At 39.8% G+C, this 13775-nt stretch overlaps 1 protein-coding gene across 1 annotated transcript; it reads left to right on the forward strand.

Moving 5' to 3' along the window:
• Nucleotides 1-491: 491 nt before the first annotated feature.
• On the forward strand, nucleotides 492-1370 carry LOC140949441 (uncharacterized). The gene has a single exon (XM_073398602.1). It carries the CDS (start codon nucleotides 492-494, stop codon nucleotides 1368-1370), a length of 879 nt encoding a protein of 292 aa, XP_073254703.1.
• Nucleotides 1371-13775: the final 12405 nt, after the last annotated feature.

The following is a 13775-nucleotide window of genomic DNA, read 5'->3' on the forward strand; positions in this document are numbered from 1 at the left end:
CTAGAAGTAAGAACATTCCTGTTTCGGGACCAATTTTACAGCAGAAAGCCTGTGCTGTAGCCGCTCAAATGGGCATGGGGCAAGAGTTTAAAGCTTCAAATGGATGGCTAGAAAAATTCAAGATCCGATACAACGTTAAGGGAATGACTGTGGGCGGCGAATCGGGAGAAGTACGCGAGGAAACAGTTCAGTCTTGGAAAGAGCGGTTACCAGTAATACTCGCAGGTTACAGCCCCCAAGACATTCTTAATATGGATGAGACAGGAAAATTCTACCGTGCGTTACCAAACAAGTCCCTTTCTGAAGCAGCAAAGTAATGCAGAGGTGGCAAACAATCCAAGGAGAAGATTACATGTGCGTTCTTTGTTAATGCCGCAGGGGGTAAAGAGAAACCGATAGTAATCGGAAAGTCAGCAAATCCCCGTTGTTTTAAAGGCATCAAAGATCTTTCGAACCTTCCACGCACTTACTTTCATCAAAAAAAGGCTTGGATGGATTTCGATATCCTGGACCAAGTCTTGACAAAACTGAATCGGAGGTGTCAGCGTGAAAGTCGAAGTGTTCTCTTGCTACTCGATAATGCACCTTGTCACCCATACGACATGAAAGGCAAATATCCGAACATTAAATGTGTATTTTTTTCTCCGAATTGCACCTCGAGGCTCCAGCCTTTAGATTTGGGGATTATTCAGTCCTTCAAGCTAAAGTACGCAAAGCTGATGTTGACTCACGTGGTCAGCCTAATTGATGACTGTGAAACAGCTGGAGATGTGTGCAAGTCTGTGAACGTCCTACAGGCCATCAGATGGATAGGACATGCCTGGGAAGCCGTAGAGCCGTCCACCATAATCAAGTGTTTCGCTAATGCGGGAGTACTAGACAAAGAGAGAAATGTGGTTGAAGCTGTAGAACCCCCAAATGACGACGACCCATTTGCAGACCTGGAAGATGAGGTTTCTCAGGTTGAGATGTTACTGAACGAGTCATGTGGTGACACTGCTGTGTCTGCACACGAAGCTATTGCAAACGAAAGTCTTCTTCCAGTCTGTCAAGAGTTAGGTGAAAATTGGGAGGAAAGGTTCCTATCAAGTTTGTCATCAGACTCAAATGGTGACAGTGAAGGTGCAGACATTGACGATGAAGAGATCTCGGAGCTGGATGATCTTCAAGCGCCAAAGCCGCTAAAAGTGAAGTCATATAGTGAGGCTTGCTCAGAACTTAACCATGTTTCTGATTTTTTTACTGCACAATGTGAATCAAATTTGGCTGATGAGTTATGCAAGATTATTTCAAAAGCTCAGTCGTATGTCAAAAAACGACTAGCGAATGCTGTTCAGAAGAACATTACAGACTTCTTTAACGCAAAATGAATCAATAACAAAGAACTTTCATTAAATACTCTACTGTATGTTAGTGTTCGCTACACTTGTTACTGTTCTATTATGTTACTGTTCGGAAACTGTATTATAGTTTGCCATATGTTTTTGGAATTGTACAGCTTGTATTGTCATGATTTGCACTGTCCATTAAACAATTCAAATGCACCTCAAAGCCTTTTTTGGGCCAATTTTGACTTAAAGAACACTTAATACCATCAATGGAGCCTTCAAAGTGACGTAATATGCATGACCTCTATACAACGGACACCTCTCTAATACGGACACTTTGCTCTGTCCCTTCGGTGTCCGTATAAGAGAGGTTCGACTGTACCTAAAATTTTTACTCCATTTTTGGAGTTATAACAACTCCCTAAAAATTACATTGTGGACAATTGACGTAATTCTTCGAGAACTTAAACCCATTCTCTGTTTTTCAGCATCATTTCGTTTAGTTTTATGATGTATTGTAAATGAGAGGTAGGCTATGCACATTCGGGCAAGACCATTTTACAATAATTTCATGTTCCAACTCGACATAGGCCGCTAGATCATTCATTACGGGCCGGCTAAACTATCTGGGCCGTTTATTTAAGCTGAGTTTAGCCATTCAATAACAAAACCGCGTTCTAAGACATTTTCAGTTTGCCCAAGGCTTTTATCTAAACAGCATGCAATTTCTTGAAAGCATACAGGCTAGACAAGAAAAGCATTTATTTTCTTAAAGTAAATCAGAGGATAGATAGATAGACTTCTGTCCGAGAAAGACTTAGTTTAAATGTTTAGCTAAACCATTTATAATTTGGCTATGTAATTTCTTTATTAGCTATGCTATCCAACAACTGACCCCTAGACTATTTTTGTACTTGCTTGGATCGATTCGACATCCTTGTGTTGTATTGACCCTAGTTTAATGGTCTTAGCTCCCCGAGTCTCAAGTAGCTTAATTAGTGGCAGAGAATCTGAACTTACCATAGTAAAAGAGGGTAATAGCTAAGGACTCCTATTACAAGTATTCGGATTTTTTTCTTCCCAGCCAAATGTATCATTGACTGAATAAACATCTTTCTCATCCTAGTATTTTTTTGTTTAGGCTCGACTTCCGCAGCTCTTTTTCCTCCCCGAGAAGAGGAAGGAGGAAGAGGGGTGCGGACTCATTTCCTGAACGGTACTGGTATAAATCGAGCCTACTTTTTGTATTGCCAGTAATACATTTATGGAAAATAAAACTTGTGGGTTTAAAGTGTTCAGATCGAAAACACCGAACTATTTATCTGCAGTTTCTTTTTCATTCGCTGCAAGAGAAGATATCCTCTCTTAGCTGCAAGAACTGTATCCTCTCTTGTCCGCAGTCATTTGATAAATGACTACCCTTGTTTTCTTCATACTTGCTGTTGAGCCTAGATTTATGAAGTTTATTTCTAAATTTCAATAAAGAAAAAGTAAAAGAGATTTTCACCTTCCTAAAGAGTAAGGCTTGAAGGGAAACAATTTAACTGACACTTATAAAGTATACAGGAATTGCTTACTTCAGGTTACTTACAAAGATAACGTACCTTGAATCCAAAGAATCGTCAAGGAACAAAACATATAGAACATAAGGAAACAAAGTTTGAAATCTTTTTGCACGCAGTATTTCTTCATGTCTGCTGTCCCATTCGTTCGTGAGCAACAAGCATGTGTTTTGGTGTTGATAATCAGCTTTCTCAATTATTTCAATGCACTGCGTTTCTTCATAAAACCTAATGATAATCAATGTCACGATAATCAATGTGAGATACTGTAAAAACCCGCGTGTAAGATCCTAGTGGTTTAAGGACCTGCTGCCAGAAACTTGCCACTTTAATGCCCGAAAATATAAGAACCAAAAGCCAAGCAAAATCAAGCAGGTTCTTATATGTGGGTTAAAGTTGAATTATGATAAACATTTTAACCAAGGAGTTTGACTTTGAGATTACAAACTGGTAGTAGAAGACAATACCGTGCGCGCCAAACTGTAATTACAATTCCCACAACAAAAACAGGTTATAAAGTAAAGATTGTATTATTGTCTCCATGGCCCTTACATAAAAGAAGTTTCCAATGTAGAAGTGTGAATAATGGCCAATTTCAAATTTCTTTTTATAGAAATTTATAACCTATTTAGCCTAAATTGCTAATTGATAACTACCCAAAAAATACAAGAACCTCTTTTGGCAGACTTCAAGAAATATAGGTTCGTACACGCGAGTTTTTACTGTATTTCAACACAATATTTTCACAACTCTGTTTAGAAGAGCTGTTTTGATTAACAATTTTTGTTCGGAAAGACCGTGTTTCACGTTTTTAGCTTTGGTGTTCTGACTCAGGAGTTATTTAAACCCCGGGGGGTGGGGAAGATACTCAAAAATTTTTGTATGGGAAGGCTCCGCCCGAGGTCCAACCCCTTACCTTCTTATAATATACCATTTTTGACAGAAAATGTCCCCCTTTCGTATACTTGATATTGACTTAAGGTACACCTTTCATATACCTAGTTTAGAACTTTGCATAGCTTTTACTGCTGTAATTGCACTTTCTTTAAAATGCCGTTTAATAAATCACAAAACCAGAAAGCTTTCACAGCCACAAAATGCATCTGTTAGCCCTTCTGGACCCGCTTTTTACCGACCGAAATGACCGATCTCCCTACCCTTTCATATACTTCAACAAGTGAAATCCCTACCCTTTCATATCCCCGACCTGAAGCCTGAGAAAGATACCCATTTCGGGCGGAGCCTCTCTGTATATACCATTATAGGGAGTACCTCCCCTAGGTATCAAATCCCAACAGGTACTCGCTTGTAATGGGACGAGGATGCACTTAGGTACATTAGAATAAATTAAAAGCTTGAATGTCACAAATTTAGGAGTCGTTTTGAAGAGTTTGGGCTGGTTTTGCTGTTCTGTCTTAAAGTTAAGACAGAACAACAAAACCAATCCAGATCGCTTCAAAACGACACAGGAATACAAAATACAGCAAAGGTTGTGGCACTGCAGTGGTGGTGGAGGCGGGGGGGATCAAAAGGTTTTCGGTGAGCGAAGCTAACCGAGAAAAAGGCCAACGCTCGGCTCGTGATTTTTTTCATTTTCATTTTTCTTTTCTTTGTTCTTTAACTGTTTCACCCATTTTTATGCTTTTCTCCCTGACTAAGGAGTCTGATCCTAGACTACACCGCCCATTTCATATTTGAACCTTTCTCCCTTCCTGGGTTAAACAAGTTGTTTTCTTGGAAACATATTCCGGTTGAACGTGCTGTATTGTCTTCCAAAATAGAACATACATTGAAATTAGAGCCAGGCTGCTAAAATTTACTGACAGTAATTGCCATCTGTCAACTTTATAGTGCCTTGCGCTTGGTAGATCAGTCAAAATAACTACAAATCCATTAAAAACATCTCCTTCTCAGTGACCAGGTTAAAAGATCAACTGGGCTATCAATATACAGAACGAAGCGGAACTGAAATAATGCACTTTCTGTCTAGTACCATAGACGAACAATGACGTTAGTTAAAACATTTTTCTTTCTCATTTGACATTTGCCAAAATTAGCCCTATATTTATACGCCGGTCTTATCAACCAGCTGCTTTGCTCGTTTAACTATCGAGGTTTCAACTCATCTTGAGTAACTTGTTTCATGGGTATAAAGAACAGGAACCCCATTTGAATTTGAAGCCCTTTTATGTGGTGTTTGGTGCCCGCTAGGCAGCCCCAAGACACAGGACACCCAACAACCGAATGTTTCCAAATACGCCAGAAGTGCCTTAAATGGTTTTCTCTCTGCTTTAGGAGCCTCTTTGGTTAATTTGGAGTTGCCATAAAAACTTAATTTATCTGTTCGGATGTTTTAGGTGAACTTTGGTTGTCACGAAAGTCTCAAATGGCTTTTTCGTCTCATCGGAAAGTGTTAGCTACCCTTAATATGGGTCCGGTCGAAAGTTTGAGGACATCAGGTAGCTTTGCTTTCATTAGAAAATTATAGGGGACGTTTTGTCTTTATACCGAAATTTTTAGGAGACTTTTTTAACAGTAATAGCAATATCTTGGTATCACAAAGTGAATAACACAACCTCCGAACATCTTAGTTAAGCTATTAGAAAACGTCCGAATCTTTAAGACAAACGGAACGGTTATCCAAAAATTTCAGCTTTTCTTAAGCTTTAGAAATTTCAAGGCAATATTTGCTGCTTCGAACAGATATTTTACAGCTGGGTGCCCCTGAAGACAACTACATCGAGTTCATGTATTTATACTGTATTGAGCAAGTGTCATTCTCAATAATCGTCAAAATATTGTCACGTCTTCTTGTCTTGTTTCTTTAATAATAAAGAAGGTCAATTCAGATTTAAACATTCTTTTAGCTTAAAACTTCAACAAATTGAAAGCATGCCACGGGCTACCCTAACTGCCCTCAGCTCCGCGAGTTGATTTTTTTCCGCGAGATGAGTTCACCGGATTTTAAAGACAGTTCGCATAAAAATGGTTGAATGAGAGTCTTCAGAGGAGAATTCCTTAATTACTTAATCGTGGGAGACTGTGTCTTGGGTACCGGCTTGACCACATGAACAGAACCTACCGTGGCCCCTCACTACAGTGTTTTATCGAAGCTCACATTTGGTTTATATTTTCCAAACGGAATTTAATTTGACTACTTCGGCGCTAACCCAATTATCGGTAAAGGAAGAACTTTCTTACAAGTAGTTACAATTTAACTCTGCCAGGCAGTCATTTACACATGTCTGTTACACATAGAAGCAATAAAGAGAACAAAAATAACGTTTCGTTTACCTGCCAACAGAATCAACTCCGAGGTTAATAGTCCGACAGCTAGCGGAGTTTACACTGTAATTGATCGCAAATGGCCCGTACGCGTTTTATGAATGATCCACCGTGTTATTTGCATTCGGGCAGAGAACGTCATCTAGCTGCAGCAAAGATGATTATCATTCACCTGTTTATATAACAGTCAAACCTTTAAACGGACACCCTTGACAAGAAAAAAAAGGGGGGCGGAAAAAAAGCTGGTCTATTACGGAAATGGTTGTGTGCGTTTGACAAAGTTCTGGATTAACTGTAGTTTCTTAATGTTGCGTTTGCTGGTGTTCGACCAGATAAAAGGGCAGTAATAAAGTTTGCTGAAAACAATGGAACTTAATAACAGGAGAAGTAATGTGCTTTTAGCTATTAAAAGTTTAATTCTTTTTATTTTTATAAGTTTTTGCAGGCAGGTGGAGACTGTTTTAGTAATATGGTAATTATAAGTGTGGGACTAGTCAATATAGAAGCCAAGATCTTTAGCAACACTGATAGGTACGATGGTTTTACCAAGAATGCGAAGCATTGTTTTCTTTTATGATCGATCGTTTTCCTTTTTTTTTAACTTTTAGGAAAAAAAAAAAAAACAATGCTGTAATGTTTCACGTTAATTTATATTTTTTTCTGTGGCTGTGCCAATTTTTTTTAAAAAAATGAAAAGTCCGCCGGCTAAATTTGAGAGTTTCGGGCTTTGTATTCCCGGCAATTTTCTTGTCACTCTTTAAGAAAAAAATGCCTCTGTGTTAGAAAAGTATATTGCAAGCCGTTTTCAGTAGATATTTGCTTTTTAAAAGGTGAAGCGGAATATAAATGCAAATGTTGGTAAAGCTATAGCTCAGACGTGTGTTTTCATCTTTTATCAGGTCTCGCACAAAAAATTTAGATGTGTAACTCGCGTAAAGAGTAAGACGTGTAATCAAAAATTTATGTTTCTATGTTATTTAACTTGTGTTTCAAGGAAAATAAAGAGCTACTTCCATACAGATCGCACAAAGGTCTAAACATTTGCTAAAACTTCAACCTCATTAAATTTTGGAACCTGAACATGGCCAAGATTCGAATATTCGCGACCTCCCGCCAGGTTACCCTGGAAGAGGATGACTAACTAAACAAAAATATAATGTGCTCGGCCGGATATGCAACTTCCTTAAATTGTATTCTGTCGCTAGGTAAACCATTCGGATCCATTCAGAACAGCATGGATGGAATTTACCCCTGAGCTATTTCCTATATATTTCTTGTTTTTATATTTTGTTATATTTCTTTAGACTTGTGTCGTGGCGCGTTAACCTTTTTCTCTACTTTAAGCTATCCGTAGCCTGCGTAGCAGGCGTCGAAAGGGGTAGGGGGTAGGGGATAGGGAGGAAGGGAAAAAGGGGAGGGGGATTGGGGAGAGGGGGAGGGGACGCCTGCTCTAAGATCCCCCTTTTGTTCATATCTGCGGACGCTGGCGTCCGCAAATTCTTGATTGGCTGAGCCGTAATGAGTAACATATTGAAATGCGTGTTTCACAAATCAACAAACAGTCGAGATGGCAGCGGTAGACGTGGATGTCGTAGAGAGTGCTTTGAGAGATGTGAATTTATCTAGTGGTAGAGAAACTGTTTTAAAACCAGAGCAAGAATCAGCAGTAAGGGCTTTTTAGCGGTAGGTACGTGGTGTAAGCATCATATAGTGGTTCCCCGTTAGTTACTAGAAGCAGTGTACATAATCCTACATAGCCCTACATAGCCCTACATAGCCATACATAGCCATACATAGCTATACATAGCCCTACATAGCCCTACATAGCCCTACATAGCCATACATAGCCATACACAGCCATACATAGCCCTACATAGCCATACATAGCCCTACATAGCCATACACAGCCATACATAGCCATACATAACCCTACATAGCCCTACATAACCCTACATAGCCATACATAGCCATACATAGCCATACATAGCCCTACATAGCCCTACATAGCCATACATAGCCATACACAGCCATACATAGCCATACATAACCCTACATAGCCCTACATAGCCCTACATAGCCATACATAGCCATACATAGCAATACATAGCCCTACATAGCCCTGCATAGCCATACATAGCCCTATATAACCCTACACAGCCCTACATAGCCCTACATAGCCCTACATAGCCCTACATAGCCCTACATAGCCATACATAGCCATACATAGCCATAGATAACCCTACATAGCCCTACATAGCCCTACATAGCCCTACATAGCCATACATAGCAATACATAGCCCTACATAGCCATACACAGCCATACATAGCCCTACATAGCAATACATAGCCCTACATAGCCCTACGCAGCCATACATAGCCCTACATAGCAATACATAGCCCTACATAGCCCTACATAGCCCTACATAGCCATACATAGCCATACATAGCCCTACATAGCCATACATAGCCCTACATAGCCATACATAGCCATACACAGACATACATAGCCCTACATAGCTCTACATAGCCCTACATAGCCCTACATAGCCCTACATAGCCCTACATAGCCATACATAGCCATACATAGCCCTACATAGCCATACATAACCCTACATAGCCAAACATAGCCATACATAGCCCTACATAGCCCTACATAGCCATACATAGCCATACATAGCCCTATATAGCCATACATAACCCTACATAGCCCTACATAGCCATACATAGCCCTACATAGCCCTACATAGCCATACACAGCCCTACATAGCCATACATAGCCCTACATAGCCCTACATAGCCATACATAGCCCTACATAGCCATACATAGCCCTAAATAACCCTACATAACCCTACATAGCCATACATAGCCATACATAGCCCTACATAGCCCTACATAGGCCTACATAGCCATACATAGCCATACATAGCCATACATAACCCTACATAGCCCTACATAGCCATACATAACCCTACACAGCCATACATAGCCATACACAGCCCTACATAGCCCTACATAGCCTTACATAACCCTACATAGCCCTACATAGCCCTACGTAGCCCTACATAGCCATACATAGCAATACATTGCCCTACATAGCCCTACATAGCCATACACAGCCATACATAGCCCTACATAGCAATACATAGCCCTACATAGCCCTACACAGCCATTCATAGCCCTACATAGCAATACATAGCCCTACATAGCCCTACATAGCCCTACATAGCCATACATAGCCCTACATAGCCCTACATAGCCATACATAGCCATACATAGCCCTACATAGCCATACATAGCCCTACATAGCCATACATAGCCATACACAGCCATACATAGCCCTACATAGCTCTACATAGCCATACATAGCCCTACATAGCCCTACATAGCCCTACATAGCCATACATAGCCCTACATAGCCATACATAGCCATACATAGCCATACATAGCCCTACATAGCCATACATAACCCTACATAGCCCTACATAGCCATACATAGCCCTACATAGCCCTACATAGCCATACACAGCCCTACATAGCCATACATAGCCCCACATAGCCCTACATAGCCATACATAGCCCTACATAGCCATACATAGCCCTACATAGCCCTACATAGCCATACATAGCCCTACATAGCCCTACATAGCCCTACATAGCCCTACATAGCCTTACATAGCCCTACATAGCCCTACATAGCCATACATAGCCCTACATAGCCCTACATAGCCCTACATAGCCCTACATAGCCCTACATAGCCATTCGTAGCCCTACATAGCCCTACATAGCCATACACAGCCCTACATAGCCCTACATAGCCCTACATAGCCCTACATAGCCCTACACAGCCATACATAGCCATAGACAGCCCTACACAGTCCTACATAGCCCTACATAGCCCTACATAGCCATACATAGCCCTACATAGCCCTACATAGCCCTACATAGCCCTACATAGCCATACATAGCCCTACATAGCCATACATAGTCCTACATAGCCATACGCAGCCCTAAATAGCCATACATAGCCCTACATAGCCCTACACAGACCTACATAGCCACTCCTAACCCTACATAGTCCTACATATCACTACATAGCCCTAAATAACCCTACATAACCCTATAGATAGCCTTTTATACTCTTAAATAACCCTATATTACCGTACACATGTGCAGGAGCTCTTAATGGGTGACGTAGTGAAAAGTTTTTCAAAGTGCAGACAAAGCATGCATAAATCTTTTCCTGGTGATTATGAACGTAAAGGAAGACGTGTTCTGCTGTGCGGCTATTTGTTAAAAAAAGAATAGCCGATTTGAGACTCAATTGTTACGCGTATTTAAAGACATGACATTTTTGAGGCGTCTTTGGTTTAAGATATCGAACACAAGTAGCTGGAGACAGATATACTTCGGAAATTGCCGGGTTATTACTCCCGCTCGAATTATAGATGGGAGTAATAAGACCACCACATTAGGTCTGAGGAATGGTACCTAGGGAAGGAATTGAATAATTTTTCATATACAGGCATCAAAGTGTCAAGACTCTAAAAGAGCTTTTACCATTTCACTTCTAATTTATCAGAAAATGGGCTAGGTTAAGAGATTCATTAGAATGAAGAGTTTGGAAATATTGCAGTCACTTTTTCTCTGAGATTGATAGGTCATCCTCTCTCGTACATAACCCTACATACCCCGACAGATTCCAGGTATTAAGAAATTCAGTATATACTGGGAGATTTGAATTGTAATTTTCTTTCAAATCTCTTAGAGGTTCACACTACCCATCTATTGGACTTTATGGTTGAATATCAATTGGCACAATTCATCAAAGAACCTGCAGAGTTAATGCCAAATCGCATACTCGTATTGATGTATTTATTAGATGTACACCCTGGGGATGACACGCTCATAAAAGTGAAGGGGATGCTCATCGTTTCCCTTGGTAATGTAAATTGCCGATTTTGGTGTCACTTAAAGTTATTTTCGACACTATATTTGCTCATAAAGGTATCGCTTATGGCTGTGCATAAATAAATTCCGTGACACTGACCTACATATGTCTGTTTTAGTATGGGAATCCACTCCCTCTCTGGTCTCCTTAGGGGTTAGTATTTGAACTTTCCCACACCCCACATAGTGATACACATCATCAGACCTTGATCGCTAGAACGCCGCATAATTGCGGACACCAATGGATGTGACTAAATAAAGCAACTAGTGATTCCACATCTCGCTGTGCAATAGACCCTTCGTTGTTCATTCTATTCTTCACCTTTTTCATGAAGGGACAATTCCGTAAAAAACTCCGCTGTAAAGTGCGCCTTGAATTAGTTAAATCAGTCACAAGGTTTGAAAGTTTTTAGTTGTAAACTAACCAAGATATAGCTTCTCAAAGAAACGAAATTTTAAGAAATTTTATGGCGAAATTTTAAATGTTATTTGGGAGGGGGAGGAGGAGGCAAACTTACCCCCCACCATACAAACATTTGGCAGTCTTATTAACTTTGGGGCTTCTTTCTAGTAGTATTGACAGATTTTATCCTTACTGGTCCATGTCAAAAGTGGAAAAACCCACACTAACTCGGAATTTAGAGGCGTGTGCCGCCAGGGGTCGTCTCTGTAACGTTTGGGTTACGATTACTTTTACACAGCTTAGTTGTGACTCGTTGAAATGGAAAACAGGTTGTGGATAGTTATTTATAAAATTCGCATTTGACAGTCGAACCACATACTTTACTACTTGGGGTTGCAGAAAAACAAATCCAGACTTGCTTTATTTATCAGGTGCTCCCAACGAGTGTTTTCGGCTAACTTCCTTCCCTATGATATAATTTGGGAGGCATGGTTTCTCACACGATTATTCTTGAGTTCAGATGGTAGGGAAGGGAACAGAGCGGGAAAAAACTGCGAGAATGAAGCCCAAAAGTGGCTTGATTAACCAACTCGGCTTTGAAAAGTTGCTTTATTATTGGTTTATTCAACAATCTAACTACTAAGTTGTAAAATAATCCTTAAAAAAATCCGTTTGCGTATTGATCGATCCTGAGTGACAAAATACTGCCACAATCGTCGTCATCAACGTTTCTTCTTTGAAACGTCCGCCATAACGTCAGAAACATCCTCAGGAAAATGATCCAGTGAAAAAAAGATGGGGGTGGTCTGTCTCTGAGCACTTAAGCACTAGAAAGATGAAACTTTGCCAGATACATACGTTGGTGTTTTCCAATTATACAAATGTTGTCACGTGACTCCATACTGTCAGAAAACAATAAAAAAATCTTTCAACAAAAATGGCAACACTTTTTGTTGTGAGTTTTTAAACCGAACTGGTTTAGGATAATGTGTAATGCAAGCACCTACAAAACTGTGCTTGGCCTTTTCAAGAACAATCTTTTTCAGCCAATGGAGGTCACGTGACCTAATTAGCGCATTAAGCCGAAAAAAAAAAACATTTTCAAATGGTATGAGGCATCACTCAAATGACAATTATAAAGGTGAACCTTTCTTAACAACTTTCTTAAGGTCGCCCGAACCTTTTTATATGAGCGTCGGTTATGTTTTTGATTCGCGTTTCTCGGCAGGAATGAATTAACCGATTTCTATGATTTTGGCTTCCTTAATAAAGAATGGTCGAACTTTAAGAAAAGGTTATTTATTTTCTTGTAGGTATAAAAAGGTTTGAGAAAAATGAGAATATATCCACTTCCACATTTCTGATATTATTTGCCCCCAAAGTTTTGCATATTAAGCACTGTTTTAAATTTCTGTTGGGATGGGTGTAATACCCAGAAGATATGAAGAACAAAGGTTATGCAATTTTTTTTTTGGGAGGGGGGGGGGGTGTAAATAAAGTGCATTAAAAACATTATTGGGAAAAAAAAAGTGTGTATGTTGTAGTTAACTTTGTATATAAGGTAACTTTTATTTTTCTTTTATTTTCGGGAGAGGTATGGTAATGTATGCTAATGAAGTTGAGACAGATGAAAAAATGTAGTGTTAGCACCTAATGGGGAGAGCCAAGATGGCAGCAAAAATAGTTTGATGCCAATAATAATAATACTGTTATTATGTATAGTTTGCTGCGCATGAATACTTTGTATAGCTAGTTTCTGCTAGCCAAAGAAAGTTTTCAGTTTGTATTATCAATTTTTTCACACCAACAAATATTGTCCCATCTGTTGTAAGTGGCGAGAAGAAAAAGTATTGTCAATGCGGTAAAAAAAAAATGAAGAATCAAGTAAATTTCCAATCCTGCACAGCTGCTAATTCATCCCAACAATGTTCCTGCCTCTCATCTGGTAGTATGTGCTCGAGATTTTGCCAGTGTTACAACTGTTGTAACCCTCTCAATTCAAACTCCAAGCTGACTCCATTGTCATTACATGAACGCTGTCGATGTGGAAGAGGAAGGAAAAAAGGTGAAAGCAACAGACCCTCTTGTTGTGATTGCCCTAGAGAAAGAAAATCAAAATGTCCCTGCTTAAAATCAGGGATAAGTTGCAGCAGAGATTGCCAGTGTGTGGACTGTAGCAACCCGCATAATGAAACAAGCAAGAGGAATGTTGTTTCAGCCGGCCCAACCAATATTCCCAAAAAGAGGA

Source organism: Porites lutea, chromosome 10 (genome assembly GCF_958299795.1).
Source record: "Porites lutea chromosome 10, jaPorLute2.1, whole genome shotgun sequence".
Classification (NCBI taxonomy): Eukaryota; Metazoa; Cnidaria; class Anthozoa; order Scleractinia; family Poritidae; genus Porites; species Porites lutea.

Excerpts from the sequence above, each read along its gene's own strand:
- LOC140949441 (XM_073398602.1), top strand. The coding sequence starts at position 492 with ATGGATTTCGATATCCTGGACCAAGTCTTGACAAAACTGAATCGGAGG.